Raw genomic sequence first — 26,669 nt, 5'->3', positions numbered from 1 at the left:
TACTATGCTACTATTACTAAACTATACTATATTATTGCTACTACTATAATATTACTATGCTAATATTACCATACTAATATTCCTATACTATAATATTACTATTACTATACTGCTACTATGCTACTACTATACTATTATAGTGCTGTAGTATACTATTACCACACTATAGTATTACTATGCTATGCTATGCTAATATTACTATACCAGTGCTATACCATCACTATAATACTACTATGCTTTTACCATACTATTACTATACTATGTCTATACTATTACTATGCCATACTATATTATTACTGGACTATTACAATAGTATTACTATACTATGCTGTATTATTACTATACTATTACTATGCCATACTATATTATTACTGTACTATTACAATAGCATTACTATACTATCCTACTATTACTATACTATGCTATATTATTACTATACTATTACGTATTGTAATAGTATAGTAATGCTATATTATCCCTATACTATACTATTTCTATACTATACTATACAGTATTATTGCTATTACTATAACATTTCTATACTATACCATGCTAATATTACTATTACTATACTATGACCATACTATACTATTACTATTATTACAATATTACTACACCATACTATCACTATTGCAATAGTATTACTATACTGCTGTATACTACTACCATACTATACATTACTATTACTATAATATTACTATACGATACTACTTCTATTCTATTTCTATACTATTACTATGATATGCTAATATTGCTAAACTATTACTATACTATTTCTATTCTAGTACTATACTATGCTAATATCACTATACTGCTACTATACAATTCTGTACTATTACAATACTATGCTAATATTACTATACTATTACTATACCATGCTAATATTACTATACTATTACTATACCATGCTAATATTACTATACTATTACTATACCATGCTAATATTACTATACGACGACTATACTACTACGCTATTGCTATACTATTACTATACTAATTATATACTGTTACTATACTATTTATATACTATCACGATACTATTGCCATACGATTCCTATGTTATTTCTGTACTATTGCTATACTATACTATATTAGTACTATAATAGTACTATACTATTACTATACTATCCTGCTATTACTATGCTATACTCTATTATTACTATACTATTACTATATTTGGCTATATTATTGCTATACTATACTATTTCTATACTGTACTCTGACTATGCTATACTACTGTTTGTAAACTATTGTTCTGTTTAACCGTGAGGGATTCTGACTTTGATTTACTCATGGAGCTGGGCCTGGTGTCAGGTTCTATACTATACTATTCTTTGCTATACAATACTATACTACTGTTGCTAACTATGCTATGCTATCCTATTGTTGCTATACTATGCTATACTATACTGTACTATGCTATGCTATACTATACTACTGTTGCTATAGTATACTGTAGTTGATGTTGTAGTCCTGACCTTGAGGTGCTCCTGGAGCTGGGCCTGGTGCTGGCGGGTCAGATTCTCATGCTGCTTCTGGAACTCGCTGATCAGCAGCTGTTTCTGGACCTGCTGCTGTTTCTGGATGAGGAGCAGCTCCTGCTGCAACTGACGCTCCCACATTCCCGGGTCCGAGCCAGGCCCCAGCATCCTCAGGTCTGTACGCAGGTCCAATGGAGACACGGGATCCAAAAGTACCTCTGGCTTAATGTCCACTGGGAGAGGGAGGGAGGGAGGGAATATGAACTATGAGCACAATCTTTTCCTATATTATATTCATATTCATAAACATGCCTACATTAGTCTTAGTGAGTTCCCACTCTGCGTTACTTAACAGTCCTGTTGCAGAGAACAAACTGTACTTTGCATTACATGAGTCCCAATACAAAGTGCATGGTGTTTTCAGCAGAGGAAAGAGGAGAAGCTTTCGAAGGGAAAGACAGCTTATGGGCACAGAGCCAAAAGAAAAAAGAGAGAGAGACAGGAACCAAAGACAGGAACTTCCCCCTGCCTCCTCTCCTCCCTGCCTCTGTTTCTCCTCCTCCCTGCGTCTCCTCTCCTCCTCCCTGCCTCTGTCTCTCCTCCTCCCTGCCTCTGTCTCTCCTCCTCCCTGCGTCTCCTCTCCTCCTCCCTGCCTCCTCTCCTCCCTGCCTCTGTCTCTCCTCCTCCCTGCGTCTCCTCTTCTCGTGTCATCCTCGAAAAGCCACAATTATATTACAGTGTCTATAAACAAACAGCAGATCACTTCCTGACACAAAGCCTTCAAGTCTTCAGGGAGCCCACTTAGGGCAACAGCACAGAGACTCAATGGACCCTTGGCACGACATGTCTCAGTAGTTATTTCAAGTATTTACATGAAAATCCTGTCTGTTCACGGCTCCATAAATAAATAAATAAAGCATCCATTTAGGGGATGTGCTCCCTCTTGACTCCCTCCACTCTGCATCATCAACCAGAACACATCTCTGGTTTACAATTTAATGTTTGAAATATTAACAAAATAAAAATAAAAATGTTTTGGTTTGCCTCTCTTTCTCTCTCTCTCTCTCGCTCTCTCTCTCTCTCTCTCTCTCTCACTCTATTCAATTCAATTTAAGGGCTTTATTGGCATGGGAAAATCATATGTTAACATTGCCGAAGCAAGTGAATTAGATAATAAACAAATATGAAATAAACAATAAAAATGAACAGTAAACATTACACTCCAAAAGTTCCAAAATAATAAAAACATTACAAATGTCATATTATGTGCAAATAGTTCAAGTACAAAAGGGACAATGAATAAACATAAATATGGGATGAATTTACATTGGTGTGTGTTCTTCACTGGTTCCCTTTTCTTGTGGCAGCAGGTCACAAATCTTGCTGCTGTGGTTGCACACTGTGTTATTTCACCAATAAATATGGGAGTTGATCAAAATTAGGTTTGTTTTCAAATGCTTTGTGTATCTGTGTAATCTGAGGGAAATATGTCTCTAATATGGTCATACATTTGGCATTAGGTTATGAAGTGCAGCTCAGTTTCCACCTCATATTCTGGGCAGTGAGCACATAGCCTGTCTTCTCTTGAGAGCCAGGTCTGCCTACGGCGGCCTTTCTCAATAGCAAGGCTATGCTCACTGAGCCTGTACATAGTCAAAGCTTTCCTTAAGTTTGGGTCAGTTACTGTGGTCAGGTATTCTGCCACTGTGTACTCTCTGTTTAGGGCCAAATAGCATTCTAGTTTATTCAGTTTTTTTGTGAATTCTTTCCAATATGTCAGTAATTATCTTTTTGTTTTCTCTTGATTGTGTTGCTGTCCTGGTGCTGCGGTCCTTAGTTTTCTCATGATTGTGTTGCTGTCCTGGTGCTCTGTGGGGTGTGTTTGTGTTTGTGAACAGAGCCCCAGGACCAGCTTTCTTAGGGGACTCTTCTCCAGGTTCATCTCTCTGTAGGTGATGGCTTTGCTATGGAGGTTTGGAAATCGCTTCCTTTAAGGTGGTTGTCGAATTTAACAGCTCTTTTCAGGATTTTGATAATTAGCGGGTATCGGCCTAATTCTGCTCTGCATGCATTATTTGGTGTTTTACGTTGTACACAAAATATATTTTTGCAGAATTCTGCATGGAGAGTCTCAATTTGGTGTTTGGCCCATTTTGTGAATTCTTGGTTGGTGAGCGGACCCCAGACCTCACAACCATAAAGGGCAATGGGTTCTACAACTGATTCAAGTATTATTTGCCAGATCCTAATTGGTTTGTCAAGATGTTTTCTCTCTGCCCCAGACGAGAGGATGGTTAAACCCAGGTTACTGTGTCACTGTATCTCTCCTCCTCTCATTTACACCATAGCGGACAAGGCTAGTCCATCTCTCTGTCCCAGAGGAGAGGATGGTTAAACCCAGGTTACTGTGTCACTGTATCTCTCCTCCTCTCATTTACACCATAGAGGACAAGGCTAGTCCATCTCTCTGCCCCAGAGGAGAGGATGGTTAAACCCAGGTTACTGTGTCACTGTATCTCTCCTCCTCTCATTTACACCATAGAGGACAAGGCTAGTCCATCTCTCTGTCCCAGAGGAGAGGATGGTTAAACCCAGGTTACTGTGTCACTGTATCTCTCCTCCTGTCATATGAGGTTATGGAGAACAGCAAGCCTTTTGTTTTAAAGCAACCCATGTCTCATAATACCAGATAGTAACTACTGTTCTCTGGTGACAGGACATTTTGTTCACTGCTACGTTTAGCTTTTTTCCAACTCTTAGATAATATTCTAGTTCTATTCTTGTCATGGCATCAGTCACATTGTGAGAAGAGTACACACTGTACAGGCCTTATACATGTCTCTTCCATTTTTAGCCTGAAAGAAAATATTCAAACCTACTTAAAATGCCAAAGGCTGAGGGGAGATTTATCGGGTGCATTCACTGCCGTAATCTTCTCAAGGGTCACATTTAGGAGAACAAATACAGGCAGTGTTTCAGGCAGCACCTGTTGTGAGAATCCTGACAGCGTTCACTGTACCTGTTCACACTATGGGAATCGGTGGCCACTAAAAGGCTGCATCCCAAATGACACCCTATTCCCCATATAGGGTTTTGGTCAAAAGTAGTGCACTATATATGGAATAGGATGCCATTTGGGACGCAGACTAAGCGTTCCTCACTCGTGCTGCACATGTAAAACGCATAAAATGTCAAACCCAAGTTGGTCAGAGTTGAGCCCTACCAGAAAAGGTCTCCCTTAGCCCAGTTGTCCGTGAACAACATGCCTTCCCTGTTATAGTGTTCACTGATAATGTGAAACATATTGTCTTTCCTCCGCTTGGTGGTGGCGGTGCAACCAGTTTTTCATTACACCAACCAACCAACCCCTCTGTGTGGTGCAGCGGGCGGCGCTGTCGTTATAAATGATTATAAATAGAAACATTAAAGCAAGTGCCGCAATCCTGGGCTCTGACAACCCCACACCCTTTCCACCACCACTACCACCCTAACTGGCTGCCATGGTAACGTTTGCAGGCGGCGGCAGGCGTCATAATAATGTCCCTCCTTCCTGCAGAACAGATATCGAGTCTTGTTGCGTGTTGTCTCCTTGTCTCATCCTTCCTATCCTAGCTACAGTTGCTGTGTGACACTGGGGTAAACTACCATCATCCTATTTAGACTGTTATCGCTATGTAAGAGTTGATACATTGGGAGAAAAAAATAAAAAATTCATACACACATCATGCCACAAACACAATAATAATGATTGCATTGTAACCTGTACCTTGTCTTGAGAAAGGCTACATGAATGGAATAAAAGATACCATCACCATATTTCCTTATCCTCCCAGTTTGTGTTTTGTTTACTTGATGCTAGGGGTTTTCTCATTTCTTTGTTACATTCAGAGAGTGAAGAGAGCAAAGGGGACTCCCCCAAGACTGTACTTCACCTCCCTCCCTCCCTCCCTCCCTCCCTCCCTCCCTCCCTCCCTCCCTCCCTCCCTCCCTCCCTCCCTCCCTCCCTCCCTCCCTCTCTCTCTTCTCTCTCTCTCTCCTCTGTGTTCTAAAAACAGCTCATTTTAAATAACAGAGAAACTCCTGTCAAAGAGCAGCCCAGCACCTGTAGCACACAGCCTTCCTCTAGTGACAGGGAATATTCATCTTAGTGGTAAGTACTTGACAAAATACTATCTTGTAGCAGCACCGGAGGTGTTCCAGGCGCAGCGGTGAACCTGTGAACCAATGAAAGGGCTGCGTACGGCAGTGAGTCAGACAGACAGCAAGGACCCTGGCGGTACGGTGCTGCTGCTTCTCTCTGCTGGCTGGCTGCAGTGAGTCAGACAGACAGCAAGGACCCTGGCGGTACGGTGCTGCTGCTTCTCTAATGGTATTAAATATAGCCAGAGAAACACCTGCTGGCTGGCTGCAGTGAGTCAGACAGACAGCAAGGACCCTGGCGGTACGGTGCTGCTGCTTCTCTAATGGTATTAAATACAGCCAGAGAAACACCTGCTGGCTGGCTGCAGTGAGTCAGACAGACAGCAAGGACCCTGGCGGTACGGTGCTGCTGCTTCTCTCTGCTGGCTGGCTGCAGTGAGTCAGACAGACAGCAAGGACCCTGGCGGTACGGTGCTGCTGCTTCTCTAATGGTATTAAATACAGCCAGAGAAACACCTGCTGGCTGGCTGCAGTGAGTCAGACAGACAGCAAGGACCCTGGCGGTACGGCGCTGCTGCTTCTCTAATGGTATTAAATATAGCCAGAGCAACACCTGCTGGCTGGCTGCAGTGAGTCAGACAGACTGCAAGGACCCTGGTGGTACGGTGCTGCTGCTTCTCTCTGCTGGCTGGCTGCAGTGAGTCAGACAGACAGCAAGGACCCTGGCGGTACGGTGCTGCTGCTTCTCTAATGGTATTAAATATAGCCAGAGAAACACCTGCTGGCTGGCTGAGGGAGAACCCAGCACTATGATGTCTTATTCATTTAATATTTAATTCCCTACCCTCACTGTGACGGGTATTAAGACGCTCCACTTTGATCTGGAGAATCCAGCTGAGGCTCCATCAGAATCATACAGCACAGCTCTGTGACTACATCAGAATCATACAGCACAGCTCTGTGACTCCATCAGAATCATACAGCACAGCTCTGTGACTCCATCAGAATCATACAGCACAGCTCTGTGACTCCATCAGAATCATACAGCACAGCTCTGTGACTTCATCAGAATCAATCAGCACAGCTCTGTGACTCCATCAGAATCATACAGCACAGCTCTGTGACTCCATCAGAATCATACAGCACAGCTCTGTGACTCCATCAGAATCATACAGCACAGCTCTGTGACTCCATCAGAATCATACAGCACAGCTCTGTGACTCATCAGAATCCTACAGCACAGCTCTGTGACTCCATCAGAATCATACAGCACAGCTCTGTGACTCATCAGAATCACACAGCACAGCTCTGTGACTCCATCAGAATCATACAGCACAGCTCTGTGACTCCATCAGAATTATACAGCACAGCTCTGTGACTCCGTCAGAATTATACAGCACAGCTCTGTGACTCCATCAGAATTATACAGCACAGCTCTGTGACTCCATCAGAATTATACAGCACAGCTCTGTGACTCCATCAGAATTATACAGCACAGCTCTGTGACTCCATCAGAATTATACAGCACAGCTCTGTGACTCCATCAGAATTATACAGCACAGCTCTGTGACTCCATCAGAATTATACAGCACAGCTCTGTGACTCCATCAGAATTATACAGCACAGCTCTGTGACTCCATCAGAATTATACAGCACAGCTCTGTGACTCCATCAGAATCATACAGCACAGCTCTGTGACTCAATCAGAATCAATCAGCACAGCATTGTGGCTCCCAACCTATCGAGGTTCCAGCAGAATCATAGAGCACAACACAGCGATGTGACTCCTCCCCTTACAGAAAGGAAATGGTTATCACATGAAAGGAAATGGTTATCACATGAAAGGAAATGGTTATCACATGTTGCTTTACATGTTTTCACATTATTACATTAACTTCACATAAGATCACAAGTGATCACATGACAACATGTGTTTTTGGAACACTTCACGTGTTCACAAGTGAAATTCATGTGTGTTTTTTCGTAAGGGTCCAAGCTCTAAGAGGTGAGGAAAAAGGACACCTTTGACCTTATTTCCTATTTAGTGCACTACTTTTGACCAGAGACATATCGACCCTGTTCAAAAGTAGGGCACTATAAATACAGTTGAAGTCGGAAGTTTACATACACTTAGGTTGGAATCATTAAAACTCGTTTTTCAACATCTCCACAAATTTCAGACTACGGTTTGCAACTGCACATGGGGACAAAGATCGTACTTTTTGGAGAAATGTCCTCTGGTCTGATGAAACAAATATAGAACTGTTTGGACATAATGACCATCGTTATGTTTGGAGGAAAAAAGGGGAGACTTGCAAGCCAAAGAACACCATCCCAACCGTGAAGCACGGGGGTGGCAGCATCATGTTGTGGGGTTGCTTTTCTGCAGGAGGGACAGGTGAACTTCACAAAATAGATGGCATCATGACGTAGGAAAATTAGGTGGATATATTGAAGCAACATCTCAAGACATCAGTCAGGAAGTTAACGCTTGTTCGCAAATGGGTCTTCCAAATGGACGATGACCCGAAGCATACTTACAAAGTTGTGGCAAAATGACTTAAGGACAACAAAGTCAAGGTATTGGAGTGGCCATCACAAAGCCCTGACCTCAATCCCATAGAAAATTTGTGGGCAGAACTGAAAAAGCGTGTGCGAGCACGGAGGCCTGACTCAGTTACACCAGCTCTGTCAGGAGGAATGGGCTAAAATTGACGCAACTTATTATGGGAAGCTCGTGGAAGGCTACCCAAAACGTTTGACCCAAGTTAAACAATTTAAAGGCAATGCTACCAAATACTAATTGAGTGTATGTAAACTTCTGACCCACTGGGAATGTAATGAAAGAAATAAAAGCTGAAATAAATAATTCTCTCTACTATTATTCTGATATTTCACATTCTTAAAATAAAGTGGTGATCCTAACTGACCTAAGACAGGGACGTTCTACTAGGATTAAATGTCAGGAATTAAGAAAAACTGTGTTTAAATGTATTTGGCGAATGTGGATGTAAACTTCAGACTTCAACTGTGCATAGGGAATAGGGAATGAGGATGCGAGGTTTACTCTCCACTGCAGATTCTTCCATTTAAACAATGGTAGTTGTTCCAGAAAGGTAAGTGACCCCAGCCACCTTCAGACTTTAAGTAACGTCCATTTAGAAAGTTAACATGACCAAAGGTACAGTTACATTGTAAGATGCAACATTTTAAGACGGCGGGAAAACTAGTTTATAAGTTGAAATATTTTTTTCAAACTAGTCCTTACACTTCTTATCAACATAAGCCATCTGTTGTTCAGGTCAAGTGCAGACTGTATAGAGACACAGCACCCTGTTAAACAGAACCCATAGTAAAGAAGGCAGATCTTTTCCCCAGATATTATCATCATGTCTGTTTTGAATTAACCAGCATCATACACCGACATTAAAATAGACCCATGTCTATCTGGTTATATCGGTGGCTGCCTACGGCTAAGTTTAGGATTCAGAAATGACTATGTCAAATGTTATACGTGAAACTGAAATCTGCTGTTGATGCACTGCAAATACCAGGAGGAGAACACGGAAGCAGCAGTAACTACGGCTAAATATAACAGATTTTCTGAGCTGCCTGGGTCTTAATATAGACAATGTGTGAAAGACTGCCACGGATGTCAGGCTGTCTGCTTAATTTAACACAGAGTTTTGTTTTTAAGCTAAACGCCCTGAAGGAGCACTGAATCAACCTCTTTGGCTTTTTGAAGAAGATACAATAAACTGTTACTACTAGATATTAATTCACCTGCAGTTTTCCTTGAGCGAAAGAAGTGATGGGGCCTCCTCATTGGTGGAGAAGTGTCACTAAGCGCCAACGGCAGGGACTGGCGGGTAAAGGAGATTTATGAATGACAGGTCCAATTTGTTTTTAGCACCAGGGAGAGACAAGCAGCACCCTGCCCCATGCCCAAATTCTTCCCCTCCGAGGGCCCTGCCAACAGGGGATAGGGTGACTCATAACCAGTGGCTGCACTCCCACTGCACTAGCCTCCTCTCTGACACCATGGGCCAACACTACCACCACACAGCTCCGTGACCGCCTGTCCCCAACGTGTTTATTTCTATAACAGATCTGTCTCTCGTTAGCCCCCATGGCGGTTAGAGTGACGATCACAGCCTTCATTTGAGATGTTGGCATGGCAATGGCAGGTGTTTGCTTCCCAATTGGCACCCCATTTCCTATATGGTGCACTACTTTTGACCAGAGCCCATAGGGAATAGGGTATCATGTGGGACACAGTCCGTGTCTGTTTTTACCTTGAGGACTCACACTAGCAGGCTTCACCCACCACACAGCAGAGAGAGAGAGAGAATAGAGACAAGTCGTCTGGACTGGTGAGAGTGTTACATGTTCTGACGTCTGTGATGTGAGATATGTGTTCTTGGATCTCTTCCCATCATCTATTTGTCTAATAATAATAATAATAATGACAATAGGCTAGAAGACAGTGCCCATGTTAGATCCTACAGCTACATACCATAGGTGGTGTCCTGCATCATTTGCAGTCAATGGATAGGCTACAGGGCCAGTTTCCCAGACACAGATGAAGCCTCGTCTTGGACTAAAAAGCATGCTTAATGGAGACTCATCATTGAATCACAGGGCGGCACACAATTGACCCAGCGTCGTCCGGGTCGGGGGAGGGTTTGGCCGAGGCCGTTATTGTAAAACAGGAATTTGTTCTTAACTGACTGACAGAGTTAAATAAAGGTTCAATAAAAACATTCAATAAAAAAGTGACAGACTCTATATGACCAAAGGTTTGTGGACACCTGCTCGTCAGACATCTCATTCCAAAATCATGGTCATTAATATGGAGATGGTCCCCCCCCCCTTTGCTTCTAGAACAGCCTCCACTCTTCTGGGAAGGCTTTCTACTAGATGTTGGAACGTTGCTGTGGGAACTTGCTTCCATTGAGCCACAAGAGCATTAGTGAGGTCGGGCGCTGATGTTGGGCGATTAGGCCTGGCTCACAGTCAACGTTCCAATTCATCCCAAAGGTGTTGGATGTGGCTGAAGTCAGGGCTCTGTGCAGACCTGTAAAGTTCTCCCACACTGGAACAGGAAAGGACCTTCCCCAAACTGTTGCCACAAAGTTCTCCCACACTGGAACAGGAAAGGACCTTCCACAAACTGTTGCCACAAAGTTCTCCCACACTGGAACGGGAAAGGGCCTTCCCTAAACTGTTGCCTCAAAGTTCTCCCACACTGGAACAGGAAAGGACCTTCCCCAAACTGTTGCCACAAAGTTCTCCCACACTGGAACAGGAAAGGGCCTTCCCCAAACTGTTGCCACAAAGTTCTCCCACACTGGAACAGGAAAGGGCCTTCCCCAAACTGTTGCCACAAAGTTCTCCCACACTGGAACAGGAAAGGGCCTTCCCCAAACTGTTGCCACAAAGTTCTCTCACACTGGAACAGGAAAGGACCTTCCCCAAACTGTTGCCACAAAGTTCTCCCACACTGGAACAGGAAAGGGCCTTCCCCAAACTGTTGCCACAAAGTTCTCCCACACTGGAACAGGAAAGGACCTTCCCCAAACTGTTGCCACAAAGTTCTCCCACACTGGAACAGGAAAGGGCCTTCCCCAAACTGTTGCCACAAAGTTTTCCCTTCACTGGAACTAAGCGGCCAAGCCCAAACCATGAAATATCAGCATCAGACCATTATTATTCCTCCTCCAAACTTTACAGTCGGTACTATGCATTGGGGCAGGTAGTGTTCTCCTGGCATCCGCCAAACCCAGATTCGTCCGTCGGACTGCCAGATGGTGAAGCGTGATTCATCACTCCAGAAAACACATTTCCACTGCTCCAGAGTCCAATGGTGGCGAGCTTTACACCACTCCAGCCAGCACTTGGCATTGTGCATGTTGATTTTAGGCTTGTGTGCCACTGCTCGGCTATGGAAACCCATTTAGTGAAGCTGCTGACGAACAGTTCTTATGCTGACGTTTTCTTCGAGAGGCAGTTTGGAACTGGGTGGTGAGTGTTGCAACCGAGGACAGACGATTTTTGTGCGCTTCAGCACTCGGAGGTCTCTTTCTGTGAACTTGTGTGGCCTACCACTTTGTGGCTGAGCCGTTGTTGCTCCTAGACGTTTCCACTTCACAATAACAGCACTTACAGTTGAATGGGGCAGCTCTAGCAGGGCATAAATTTGACGAATTGACTTGTTGGAAAGGTGGCATCATATGACTGTGTGCATGGCTGTGTGCTGTCAGCAACGGATGTGGCTGAAATAGCCGAATCCACTAATTTGAAGGGGTGTCCACATACCTTTATATATATAGTATTGTCTTAATTAATCAGTGTCCGAGAAACTGGCCCATAGTGTTTAATGTATCATTCTGAATGGCGATGAGACTGTGGCCGACACTATGACACTAAGTAGACATATCACCACTAGGTTAATTAAGAAGTATTGGGTTATTCATCTTTCTGATGGTACTTTGACTGCTTGACTGCTTGACTGTTTACTCATAGCAACACTTTGTGAAGACCATAATATTATTATAGATCTCTGTGAAGACCATAATATTATTATAGATCTCTGTGAAGACCATAATAATATTATAGAGCTCTGTGAAGTCCATAGTAATATTATAGAGCTCTTTATAGACCATAATATTATTATAGATCTCTGTGAAGACCATAATATTATTATAGATCTCTGTGAAGACCATAATAATATTATAGAGCTCTGTGAAGTCCATAGTAATATTATAGAGCTCTTTATAGACCATAATATTATAGATCTCTGTATAGACCAAAATAATATTATAGAGCTCTGTGAAAGCCACAATAGTATTATAGATCTGTGTGAAAACCATAATAATATTATAGATCTCTGTGAAGACTATAATAAAATTATAGAGCTCTTTGAAAACCATAATAATATTATAAGGCTCTGTAAAAACCATAATAATATTATAGAGCTCTGTATAGACCATAATAATATTATAGAGCTCTGTATAGACCATCATAATATTATAGATCTCTGTGAAGACTATAATAAAATTATAGAGCTCTGTGAAAACCATAATAATATTATAGAGCTCTGTATAGAGCATAATAATATTATAGATCTCTGTGAAGACTATAATAAAATTATAGAGCTCTTTGAAAACCATAATAATATTATAGAGCTCTGTGAAAACCATCATAATATTATAGATCTCTGTGAAGACTATAATAATATTATAGATCTCTGTGAAGACCATAATAATATTATACATCTCTGTATAGACCATAATAATATTATAGAGCTCTGTGAAAACCATAATAATATTATAGATCTCTGTGAAGACTATAATAATATTATAGATCTCTGTATAGACCATAATAATATTATAGATCTCTGTGAAAACCATAATAATATTATAGATCTCTGTGAAGACTATAAAAAGTGCAATAATCTTAATATAACAGTGTGATAATGAGGGTTTTCAGTGAATTTATGTAAATTAGGAAGCTCATCTGCATTTCCTGTGGCAAAGAAGAATTCTCAGCAACAAAAGAGCGATCAAATAAGATTCTACATCTGTTTTGGATCTTACAGGCACATTCGTTAAAAGACAGCAACAAACAACAAGACAATAATGATAATAATAATATAACACTTACAATCCAACAATCCAAAATGATCTGAATATATGTGAAAAGACATCAACAAACAAAAAATTAGATCACAACAACTGACACTTAATTATAAATACAGTGCAATAGAGTCAATCCAACAATCCAAAATGATCTGAATATATGTGAAAAGACATCAACAAACAAAAATTTAGATCACAACAACTGACACTTAATTATAAATACAGTGCAATAGAGTCAATTCAACAATCCCAAACAATAGTTTTTCCTGCTTTCCAAAAACGTTGTGACATTCAACCAAGCTCTCAGAGCTCTTTCTAACTGGCCTTGTATAAATAGAAACTGGGAGATGCAGAAGATGTTTCAGGGCAGGAATAGCCTGATGCTTGGGTCTGCTATGTGGTGCTGGATCTCTCATTAAGTGCCTTGTTATTTTTGGGCAGCTGGCACGTCTAAAGCAGGAAACAGAGCTTTATTTTTAAGTCCCAGGCGGTCAGGCTCGTCTTCGCAGCTCAAACAGAGCTGTGGCTTGCAGGCTATCATCTAACGCTAACAAAAGGAGCCGAGCCGCTGCCGAGCCGCTGCCGAGCCACAAACCGAACCACTCAAACCCTGGTCATTCACCATAGAGTTTAATGTGTATGTCCTTAAAGGGATACTTGGGGATTTTGGCAATGAGGCCCTTTATCTACTTCCCAAGAGTCAGATGAAGTCTGTGGTGTGTCTCCGTGTCCAGTATGAAGGAAGTTAGAGGTAGTCTCATCAGCCAATGCTAACTAGCGTTAGCATAATGACTGGAAGTCTATGGTTATCTGCAAGCATGCTAGTTAGCAATTGCACTAATAAAAACGATATCCACAAGTTCATCTGACTGGTGAAAATCCAGAAATAGTCCTTTAATGTAATGAAACAGTCCAACCATGGGGCACTGCTTTATACAGTCTATAGGACTCTGTCACCTCCCAAAATCACTACCGTTCTGTTCTGTACACTGTCCAACCATGGGGCACTGCTTTATACAGTCTATAGGACTCTGTCACCTCCCAAAATCACTACCGTTCTGTTCTGTACACTGTCCAACCATGGGGCACTGCTTTATACAGTCTATAGGACTCTGTCACCTCCCAAAATCACTACCGTTCTGTTCTGTACACTGTCCAACCATGGGGCACTGCTTTATACAGTCTATAGGACTCTGTCACCTCCCAAAATCACTACCGTTCTGTTCTGTACACTGTCCAACCATGGGGCACTGCTTTATACAGTCTATAGGACTCTGTCACCTCCCAGAATCACTACTGTTCTGTTCTGTACACTGTCCAACCATGGGGCACTGCTTTATACAGTCTATAGGACTCTGTCACCTCCCAAAATCACTACCGTTCTGCTCTGTACACTGTCCAACCATGGGGCACTGCTTTATACAGTCTATAGGACTCTGTCACCTCCCAAAATCACTACCGTTCTGTTCTGTACACTGTCCAACCATGGGGCACTGCTTTATACAGTCTATAGGACTCTGTCACCTCCCAAAATCACTACCGTTCTGTTCTGTACACTGTCCAACCATGGGGCACTGCTTTATACAGTCTATAGGACTCTGTCACCTCCCAAAATCACTACCGTTCTGTTCTGTACACTGTCCAACCATGGGGCACTGCTTTATACAGTCTATAGGACTCTGTCACCTCCCAGAATCACTACCGTTCTGTTCTGTACAGTAACATAGCAACACAATCAAGGTAATGTACATAAGGGTGGCAGACAGAGAGAGAACTGTACGTTTCACATTTGTATAGCACTTTACTACCTTCCCAGGATGCCATGCGAAGCCTGTCTTTTTCCTTGTACAGGTCCAAGCATCAGCCCAGCGACGGACGGATGTGGGCCCAGCACATTCAGAGCAACTCAACAGAGCTTCACACCATACAGACACTCTGATAGGCCGTATAGATAACTCTGATAGGCCGTATAGATAACTCTGATAGGCCGTACAGACACTCTGATAGGCCGTATAGATAACTCTGATAGGCCGTATAGATAACTCTGATAGGACGTATAGATAACTCTGATAGGCCGTATAGATAACTCTGATAGGCCGTACAGACACTGATAGACCGTATAGATAACTCTGATAGGCCGTATAGATAACTCTGATAGGCCGTATAGATAACTCTGATAGGCCGTATAGATAACTCTGATAGGCCGTATAGATAACTCTGATAGGCCGTATAGATAACTCTGATAGGCCGTATAGATAACTCTGATAGGCCGTACAGACACACTGATAGGCCGTATAGATAACTCTGATAGGCCGTATAGATAACTCTGATAGGCCGTACAGACACTCTGATAGACCGTATAGATAACTCTGATAGGCCGTATAGATAACTCTGATAGGCCATACAGACACACTGATAGGCCGTATAGATAACTCTGATAGGCCGTACAGACACACTGATAGGCCGTATAGATAACTCTGATAGGCCGCACAGACACACTGATAGGTCGTATAGATAACTCTGATAGGCCGTATAGATAACTCTGATAGGCCATACAGACACACTGATAGGCCGTACAGACACACTGATAGGCCGTATAGATAACTCTGATAGGCCGTACAGACACTCTGATAGGCCGTATAGATAACTCTGATAGGCCGTATAGATAACTCTGATAGGCCATACAGACACACTGATAGGCCGTATAGATAACTCTGATAGGCCGTATAGACACTCTGATAGGCCGTATAGATTACTCTGATAGGCCGTATAGACACTCTGATAGGCCGTACAGACACTCTGATAGGCCGTACAGACACTCTGATTGGCCGTACAGACACTCTGATAGGCCGTACAGACACTCTGATTGGCCGTACAGACACTCTGATAGGCCGTACAGACACTCTGATAGGCCGTACAGACACTCTGATAGGCCGTACAGACACTCTGATTGGCCGTACAGACACTCTGATAGGCCGTACAGACACTCTGATTGGTCGTACAGACACTCTGATTGGCCGTTGTGTATTAGAAATTACGCAACAACAGCTGCTCCTCTGATATTATGTTCCTCTAAATTTCATCAAATTATTAGAGTGAAGAAATAATTGCTTGATACCAAGACTATGCTTATCGTAGTCTTGGTATTATTCATTTTCAAACCGTATATTTGGAACGTTCAACTATTGTTTAACAGCTCAAGAGGAACATCTTGTTACATATTTGTAATGCAGAAGGGGTACAGAGTAACTGTAATGCAATATACAAATCTACTTCACCAATGACAGTCTTTGTTAAGCAGCAGATGATTGAAATGAATATAACGGTAGAGAGAGCAGCAGACAAAGGAGAGGCCATGGTCATATTAGAGCGCATTATAAACACAGTGTTGTTGTGTGTTTTATTATTCTCAACAATCCCACTTCCTGACATTACATTCAGTTAACTAATTAGTCATTTTCTCTTTTTCAAAAAGCCTTTGTGTCTGAGCACTTTGTTTTGGTCACGTTAGAACATGTTGATGTCACTGCTACATGGCTCATCTCATTAAAATCACAAAGACATGTTGTCTTCCTCCCTCTGAATTCATTGAGCTTCTTCAACATGAAAGCCGGAGAGATGAGAGTGTTATTAAGTGAAGTGTGAATTCATGAAGAGCTCTGTGGACAGAAACCTTTATGAATGTTGGTTCTCCAGATAGTGGCAAGGACAGCTTCATCACCACTGAATGTGATTATAAACCCACTCATAACACACCATTTTAGATGGTTTCAGATGTTATGTTTAACATGTGTACTGTCAGGGAATGAATGTATGGGTATCTTTCTGTACGTGAGCTTCACTAGGTCAAATTCCTAACAACGTCTGTTTACCCTGTCTACCCTGTCTGCCCTGTCTACCCTGTTTACCCTGTCTACCCTGTTTACCCTGTCTGCCCTGTCTACCCTGTTTACCCTGTCTACCCTGTTTACCCTGTCTACCCTGTCTGCCCTGTTTACCCTGTCTACCCTGTTTACCCTGTCTACCCTGTTTACCCTGTCTACCCTGTTTAACCTGTTTACCCTGTCTACCCTGTTTACCCTGTCTACCCTGTTTAACCTGTCTACCCTGTCTGCACTGTTTACCCTGTTTAACCTGTTTACCCTGTCTACACTGTTTACCCTGTCTCCATGGTCTTAGTCCAACAGAACAGACCTATGTGCTGTGCAGCAGTCACTGTGGTGCCTCCCTGCCTCCCATGCAGCCGTCATAAAAGGCATGTGACAAGGCTATTTTTAGAACCGAAAATATAATCGTCAACAAGTGAAACCAGAATAAGAGACAGGCACACACACACACACACACACACACACACACACACACACACACACACACACACACACACTTAATAGATGAATGATAAATAAAGTATATCTCTCCTTCCAAAAGCACTGTTATATCAGGGGTGTGCTGCTGGCTGCTGAGATGGAGTGATAAAGACAGCAAGGCGCCTAATCTTAGCTGGCTAATGCCATAAGCCCAAAATAACACACCTAAGAATAGCTGACCCACAGAATAAGCAAGAAGCCTGAATTTCAGGCACTTAAAATATCTTGTTGTTTGGCAGATAATGTTCTGTGAGAAGAAGAACAAGAAGAACAAGAAGAACAAGAAGAGCTGAAATGCTTGGCTTGAAGGAGAGAGAAACGCAGCAATGGACGTTGGGATTGACCTGGTGTTCTATTGACAGAGCAGAGGAGATAGAATGTGTCATGCTAGAGCCTTATTCACACTTGTTCTGCTCTTCTTGTTCTGGTGACTACCATGGATCATGTACTGTACTACCTTTCAGCTTGTCTACAGGATACAATACAGAATAGAATAAAACAGAGCAGAATAGAACAGAGCAGAATAGAACAGAGCAGAGTAGAACAGAGCAGAATAGAACAGACCAGAAAAGAACAACAGAATAGAACAGAGCAGAATAGAACAGAGCAGAATAGAACAGAGCAGAATAAAACAGAGCAGAATAGAACAGAGCAGAATAGAACAGAGCAGAATAGAACAGAGCAGAATAGAACAGAGAATAATAGAATACAACATACTTGAACAGAGCAGAATAGAACAGAGCAGAATAGAACAGAGCAGAATAGAACAGAGCAGAATAGAACAGAGCAGAATAGAACAGAAGAACAAGAAGAACAAGAAGAACAAGAAGAGCTGAAATGCTTGGCTTGAAGGAGAGAGAAACGCAGCAATGGACGTTGGGATTGACCTGGTGTTCTATTGACAGAGCAGAGGAGATAGAATGTGTCATGCTAGAGCCTTATTCACACTTGTTCTGCTCTTCTTGTTCTGGTGACTACCATGGATCATGTACTGTACTACCTTTCAGCTTGTCTACAGGATACAATACAGAATAGAATAAAACAGAGCAGAATAGAACAGAGCAGAATAGAACAGAGCAGAGTAGAACAGAGCAGAATAGAACAGACCAGAAAAGAACAACAGAATAGAACAGAGCAGAATAGAACAGAGCAGAATAGAACAGAGCAGAATAAAACAGAGCAGAATAGAACAGAGCAGAATAGAACAGAGCAGAATAGAACAGAGCAGAATAGAACAGAGAATAATAGAATACAACATACTTGAACAGAGCAGAATAGAACAGAGCAGAATAGAACAGAGCAGAATAGAACAGAGCAGAATAGAACAGAGCAGAATAGAACAGAGCAGAATAGAACAGAGAAGAATAGAATACAACAGAATTGAACAGAGCAGAACAGAACAGAATAGGACAGAATATAATATAATAGAACAGAGTAGAATATCATAGAATATGACAGAATAGAACATAATCGAACAGAGCAGAATAGAATAGGACAGAATACAATATAATATAATAGAACAGAGCAGAATACAAACGAATCAAACAGACCAGAATAGAATAGGACAGATTAGAGCATAATAGAACAAAGCAGAACAGAATAGGACAGAATAGAATTGAACAGAATAGGACAGAATAGAATAGAGCAGAACAGAGCCGAATAGAATAGGACAGAATAGAATAGAACAGAATAGGACAGAATAGAATAGAACAGAATAGGACAGAATAGAATAGAGCAGAACAGAGCCGAATAGAATAGGACAGAATAGAATAGAACAGAGCAGAATAGAATAGGACAGAAAAGAGACATAATAGAACAGAGCAGGATAGAATAGGATAGAATATAATAGAACAGAGCAGAATAAAATAGGACAGAATAGAGACATACTATAATAGAATATAATCGAACAGAGCAGAATAGAATAACAATGCAGTATGTAGTTAATTAAGTAGAGATGTGTTAGTTCTGTAGTTAATGAAGTAGAGATTTTTAGTTCTGTGGCTAATGAAGTAGAAATGTGTTTGTCCTGTAGTTAATTAAATAGAGATGTGTTTGTTCTGTGGTTAATTAAGTAGATATGTGTTTGTTCTGTAGTTAATGAAGTAGAGATGTGTTGGTACTGTAGTTAATTAAGTAGATATGTGTTTGTCCTGTAGTTAATGAAGTAGATATGTGTTTGTCCTGTAGTTAATTAAGTAGAGATGTGTTAGTTCTGTAGTTAATGAAGTAGAGATTTTTAGTTCTGTGGCTAATGAAGTAGAAATGTGTTTGTCCTGTAGTTAATTAAATAGAGATGTGTTTGTTCTGTGGTTAATTAAGTAGATATGTGTTTGTTCTGTAGTTAATGAAGTAGAGATGTGTTGGTACTGTAGTTAATTAAGTAGATATGTGTTTGTTCTGTAGTTAATGAAGTAGATATGTGTTTGTCCTGTAGTTAATTAAGTAGAGATGTGTTAGTTCTGTAGTTAATGAAGTAGAGATTTTTAGTTCTGTGGCTAATGAAGTAGAAATGTGTTTGTCCTGTAGTTAATTAAATAGAGATGTGTTTGTTCTGTGGTTAATTAAGTAGATATGTGTTTGTTCTGTAGTTAATGAAGTAGAGATGTGTTGGTACTGTAGTTAATTAAGTAGATATGTGTTTGTTCTGTAGTTAATGAAGTAGATATGTGTTTGTCCTGTAGTTAATGAAGTAGATATGTGTTTGTCCTGTAGTTAATTTAGTAGAGATGTGTTTGTTCTGTAGTTAATGAAGTAGATATGTGTTTGTCCTGTAGTTAATTAAGTAGATATGTGTTTGTTCTGTAGTTAATGAAGTAGATATGTGTTTGTTCTGTAGTTAATGAAGTAGAGACGTGGCTGTTCTGTAGTTAATGAAGTAGATATGTGTTTGTCCTGTAGTTAATGAAGTAGATATGTTTTGGTACTGTAGTTAATGAAGTAGATATGTTTTGGTACTGTAGTTAATGAAGTAGATATGTGTTTGTTCTGTAGTTAATGAAGTAGATATGTGTTTGTCCTGTAGTTAATTTAGTAGAGATGTGTTTGTTCTGTAGTTAATTAAGTAGATATGTGTTTGTTCTGTAGTTAATGAAGTAGAGATGTGTTTGTTCTGTAGTTAATGAAGTAGATATGTGTTTGTTCTGTAGTTAATGAAGTAGATATGTGTTTGTTCTGTAGTTAATGAAGTAGATATGTGTTTGTTCTGTAGTTAATGAAGTAGATATGTGTTTGTTCTGTAGTTAATGATGTAGATATGTTTTGGTACTGTAGTTAATGAAGTAGATATGTGTTTGTTCTGTAGTTAATGAAGTAGAGATGTGTTTGTTCTGTAGTTAATGAAGTAGATATGTGTTTGTCCTGTAGTTAATATATTGTACTGGTGGTTAAATATAGTTCTACAACAGACAACAGTACAATGAGGAGAAATACACTGAGTTTACAGAAACACACTATAAGAGTCATGTTCACAGAGCATGTGGTATCCTTGGTGATCAATGTGAGGATGTGTGAAATTAATCATTTAAGCGTTTATCTCTGATGTTCACAAGTTATTGAGAAATCAATAGCCATAATATTCATTTCCTGTATACAACTCTGCCCACAATACGCAGTACATGACTCAATCTGTGTATTGTCATAACAATGCTGCCCACCAAAACTCCTGACATTTACTGTAGTGTGTGTGCTTTCCCATAATACAATGCTGGTCCCATTAGATGACAACAGCCAAGTGAATGTTCTGAATTACCACAAGTCCAAAAGGCAGAGAATAGCAGAGTGACTCACATTGAGTGAATACCGAAAAACCGACATTACTCAGAATGATGTCAGATTCGTTTGAACCCTGAGATTAATTTCTCAGGTCAGGAATAGAATGTCATTGTGTTTGGTAAACATCCACAGAGACGCAGAGATAATCTTTTGATGTTCATTTCCCTTTGCCTTGTACTGTCTGTATTTTTACCATGGCATTTCCTGCTACTGTTATACCTCAAAAAGTGAAGCCTGACATGGAAGCCTCCCTATCCAAACACAACATCCCTTCCATGTTTTCATGCCATTTCATTGTGGTGACAATGACTGTAAAAAGCACAGTGCTATTAATATGCACCAAAACATTCAGTCCCATATCCACACAATGATAAAACTATGTGTATTTACTAACACTCACTATACAGACCGTTTTAAACATGTTTGTTTTACTCCTTTCAGACACAAGCAAACAGAGAAACAATGACAGTAAATGAATACAAGGAGGAACTGCCCATCCAAAAGCACTGCACACTGTAAAACCATGCAGTATAGTATTACACATGTAAATACCTGGATACAGAAAGCAGTGCCTGATCATAACGCGTTGCTGTGCTGAGAAGTTTGGAGCCCTCCTTTCACAGAGGCAGACAGATAGAGACTGACTGGGAGAGACCGGAGAGTTGAGAGAATGAAACCGAGGGAGAGGGAGGTAGGGAGTGAGAGAAAAAGAGAGAGAGAGAGAGTGGGAAATAAGGAGAGAGAGCGGCAGACCGCCAGATTAAGAGAAACAGAGAGAGAGGATAAGAGTGCTGTAAAAATCCAGAGGAAAAAGAGAAAGATCCCTTTAGGAGCAGAGAGAGAGCATGGTGGGTCTGGTCACCTGAGTTAACGTTGTGCATCTTCTGCTGGTCCAAGAGTCGCTGGTGGACAACGAGCTTGTTTGTTGTGGTGGAGAAATTTGACTCGCTCTCGTAAATCGTCTGCAGCATACTCCACTCAGCGCTCAGGTCGCATCGCAAGTCCTGCTCTTCCTGTCCCTAAAGAGCCAACCCTCTCACAGCAGTGCACTCAGGGGAACGACCACGACGGCGTACGGAGACTAGACACAGAAACAGCTCTCCTCCTTTTCCTCTGAGGAAACTCTCTCTCTCTTGCTGTGCTGAAACGCAATACAATAACCACACCACACACTCCCTCTGTGAGGCTTTCCCCACTATACTGTGACTACACAGCACAATAGAACACAGAGCTTCAGTCAAGAAGTCCCTGTTCAGACAGAGTTAGAAGATGACTGGCAGTCTGATTCTCTTCTCTTGTTGTGACACCGAGCTACTACCCTGCTCTTATTCCCTCTCATCTCTCTCTCGTCTGTCTGTCTTCTCCTCTCTGTTCCTCTCTCAGTAATGTCTGAGCGGTGAGAGTGAGCCTGCCTGTGTTTCAACCTTCCAGTGGGGGGTGTACTAGTCAGAGATGAGCTAAGCCGTGCACTGTTTATCCGTCAACCTCTCACAGGAAAGTAATGCTTGAGCCGGAGAGGGTGCAAGCTTCATTTGCATGTGAATTAACAACAGCGTGGCCCACAGGTGACAGAAATAGAACAATGGCCGGCCCCAGCTATAAATAGGAGGGCCGAGGCGAGGGGATTGGAGCAGCATTGATGCGTTTAAAAATACCTCCACCAAACACAGCTGTCTCTTCTACAGCTCTACAGCTAGATTCCTGCCAGAAGGCATGTCTCCTGACTGACTCTCTCCCTCCCTCTCTCCCAGAGCAGAGCCCAGCCAAGCTGCAGATGGAGGCTCACTCTGCTTGATTCCTCTCTCTCCCCCTCTCTCTCTCTCTCTCTTGCTCTTTTCTCTCACTCTTTCTCTCATTTCAACTCTATTTATCTCTCTCTCCTTTCTCTTTCCCTCTATGTATCTCTCTCCCTCTCTCATCTCTCTCTCCCTCTCTCTCTCTCTACCCTCTCTCAACTGGGATTCTTCATTTCTTTCTCTCGTACAAGATTCATCCTTATATCCCTTTTTCCAAAACATACTATCCAAATCAAATATATTTCCTCATCCGTACAAGGTCTTGCTACTGTTGTTTTTCTTTCATGGTAGTTTATGGTGCCTGTGATATTCTGTATTTTGACAACGTAACTTCTATTCTTATTGGCAGCCCATTTCTGATAGGTTGGTTATTAGTTCAAGCAGCCCATTTCTGATAGGTTGGTTATTAGTTCAAGCAGCCCATTTCTGATAGGTTGGTTATTAGTTCAAGCAGCCCATATCTGATAGGTTGGTTATTAGTTCAAGCAGCCCATATCTGATAGGTTGGTTATTAGTTCAAGCAGCCCATATCTGATAGGTTGGTTATTAGTTCAAGCAGCCCATTTCTGATAGGTTGGTTATTAGTTCAAGCAGCCCATATCTGATAGGTTGGTTATTAGTTCAAGCAGCCCATATCTGATAGGTTGGTTATTAGTTCAAGCAGCCCATATCTGATAGGTTGGTTATTAGTTCAAGCAGCCCATTTCTGATAGGTTGGTTATTAGTTCAAGCAGCCCATTTCTGATAGGTTGGTTTTAGTTCAATCTCAAGATGATTGGTTAGTCATTGAGAGTAACAAACGAGCACCATATTCTGTATATTGGATACTGGATATTCATATATCTGTACTGCTCTTGAGGAAGCATGCCCTGAGCCAGCCAATCGTGTGAGGAAGCATGCCACGAGCCAGCCAATCGTGTGAGGGGGCATGCCCTGAGCCAGCCAATCGTGTGAGGAGGCATGCCGTGAGCCAGCCAATCGTGTAAGGAAGCATGCCCTGAGCCAGCCAATCGTGTGAGGAAGCATGCCCTGAGCCAGCCAATCGTGTGAGGAAGCATGCTGTGAGCCAGCCAATCGTGTGAGGAAGCATGCCCTGAGCCAGCCAATCGTGTGTGGAGGCATGCCGTGAGCCAGCCAATCGTGTGAGGAAGCATGCCGTGAGCCAGATAATCATGTGAGGAAGCATGCCGTGAGCCAGCCAATCATGTGAGGAAGCATGCCGTGAGCCAGCCAATCATGTGAGGAAGCGTGCCCTAAGGCAGTGGTTCCCAAAATGTTTACAGTCCCATACCCCTTCAAACATTCAACCTCCAGCTGCATACCCCCTCTAGCACCAGGGTCAGCGCACTCTCAAATGCTGTTTTTTTGCCATCATTGTAAGCCTGCCACACTTATACGGTACATTTCTTAAACATAACAATGAGTGTGAGTTTTTGTCACAACTTCCCACAAAGCTCGTGGGAAGTGACAAAGAGCTCTTATAGGACCAGGGCACAAATAATAATATAATAATAATCAACAATTTTGCTCTTTATTTAACCATCTTACATATAAAACTGTATTTGTTCATCAAAAATTGGCAATGACTCAACATGTTGGGTTGTATTGGAGAGAGTCAAAGTCTTAAATCATTTTCCACACACAGTCTGTGCCTGTATTTAGTTTTCATGCTAGAGAGGGCCGAGAATCCACTCTCACATAGGTACGTGGTTGCAAAGGGCATCAGTGTCTTAACAGCAGGATTTGCCAAGGCAGGGTACTCTGAGCGCAGCCCAATCCAGAAATCTGGCTTTCCCTTCTGATTAAATTACATTTTCACAGAACCGCTTGTTGCAATTTCAATGAGGCTCTCTTGTTCAGATATGGTAAGTGGACTGGAGGCAGGGCATGAAAGGTACAGTGCCTTGCGAAAGTATTCGGCCCCCTTGAACTTTGCGACCTTTTGCCACATTTCAGGCTTCAAACATAAAGATATAAAACTGTATTTTTTTGGGAAGAATCAACAACAAGTGGGACACAATCATGAAGTGGAACGACATTTATTGGATATTTCAAACTTTTTTAACAAATCAAAAACTGAAAAATTGGGCGTGCAAAATTATTCAGCCCCTTTACTTTCAGTGCAGCAAACTCTCTCCAGAATTTCAGTGAGGATCTCTGAATGATCCAATGTTGACCTAAATGACTAATGATAATAAATACAATCCACCTGTGTGTAATCAAGTCTCCGTATAAATGCACCTGCACTGTGATAGTCTCAGAGGTCCGTCAAAAGCGCAGAGAGCATCATGAAGAACAAGGAACACACCAGGCAGGTCCGAGATACTGTTGTGAAGAAGTTTAAAGCCGGATTTGGATACAAAAATATTTCCCAAGCTTTAAACACCCCAAGGAGCACTGTGCAAGCGATAATATTGAAATGGAAGGTGTATCAGACCACTGCAAATCTACCAAGACCTGGCCGTCCCTCTAAACTTTCAGCTCATACAAGGAGAAGACTGATCAGAGATGCAGCCAAGAGGCCCATGATCACTCTGGATGAACTGCAGAGATCTACAGCTGAGGTGGGAGACTCTGTCCATAGGACAACAATCAGTTGTATATTGCACAAATCTGGCCTTTATGGAAGAGTGGCAAGAAGAAAGCCATTTCTTAAAGATATCCATAAAAAGTGTCGTTTAAAGTTTGCCACAAGCCACCTGGGAGACACACCAAACATGTGGAAGAAGGTGCTCTGGTCAGATGAAACCAAAATTGAACTTTTTGGCAACAATGCAAAATGTTATGTTTGGCGTAAAAGCAACACAGCTGAACACACCATCCCCACTGTCAAACATGGTGGTGGCAGCATCATGGTTTGGGCCTGCTTTTCTTCAGCAGGGACAGGGAAGATGGTTAAAATTGATGGGAAGATGGATGGAGCCAAATACAGGACCATTCTGGAAGAATGCCAGACCTGAGACTGGGACTGGGATGGAGATTTGTCTTCCAACAAGACAATGATCCAAAACATAAAGCAAAATCTACAATAGAATGGTTCAAAAATAAACATATCCAGGTGTTAGAATGGCCAAGTCAAAGTTCAGACCTGAATCCAATCGAGAATCTGTGGAAAGAACTGAAAACTGCTGTTCACAAATGCTCTCCATCCAACCTCACTGAGCTCGAGCTGTTTTGCAATGAGGAATGGGAAAAAATGTCAGTCTCTCGATGTGCAAAACTGATAGAGACATACCCCAAGCGACTTACAGCTGTAATCGCAGCAAAAGGTGTCACTACAAAGTATTAACTTAAGGGGGCTGAATAATTTTGCACGCCCCATTTTTCAGTTTTTGATTTGTTAAAAAAGTTTGAAATATCCAATAAATGTTGTTCAACTTCATGATTGTGTCCCACTTGTTGTTGATTCTTCCCAAAAAAATACAGTTTTATATCTTTATGTTTGAAGCCTGAAATGTGGCAAAAGGTCGCAAA

General features: G+C 41.6%; 1 protein-coding gene across 7 annotated transcripts in view; it reads right to left on the bottom strand.

Moving 5' to 3' along the window:
- The window catches only part of LOC110514591 (histone deacetylase 9-B-like), a 122,631-nt gene that overhangs the window by 37,903 nt on the left and 58,059 nt on the right, over positions 1-26,669 (bottom strand). The window contains exons 1-3 of one of the 7 annotated variants that reach the window (XM_036937114.1): positions 22,262-22,402; positions 21,952-22,043; positions 1,479-1,714 (exon numbers count right to left, since the gene is read on the bottom strand). In XM_036937114.1, the coding sequence (XP_036793009.1) occupies positions 1,479-1,714; positions 21,952-21,979 (264 nt within the window). In that variant the 5' untranslated portion in view covers positions 21,980-22,043; positions 22,262-22,402. Of the gene's footprint in view, positions 1-1,478; positions 1,715-21,951; positions 22,044-22,261; positions 24,124-26,669 lie in introns of those variants that run through there. The other 6 variants (XM_036937116.1, XM_036937112.1, XM_036937110.1 and 3 more) reach the window with 6 other exon arrangements.

The sequence above is a fragment of the Oncorhynchus mykiss genome, chromosome 2 (genome assembly GCF_013265735.2).
Source record: "Oncorhynchus mykiss isolate Arlee chromosome 2, USDA_OmykA_1.1, whole genome shotgun sequence".
Classification (NCBI taxonomy): domain Eukaryota; kingdom Metazoa; phylum Chordata; class Actinopteri; order Salmoniformes; family Salmonidae; genus Oncorhynchus; species Oncorhynchus mykiss.
This window is presented reverse-complemented; position numbering and strand designations above follow the sequence as displayed.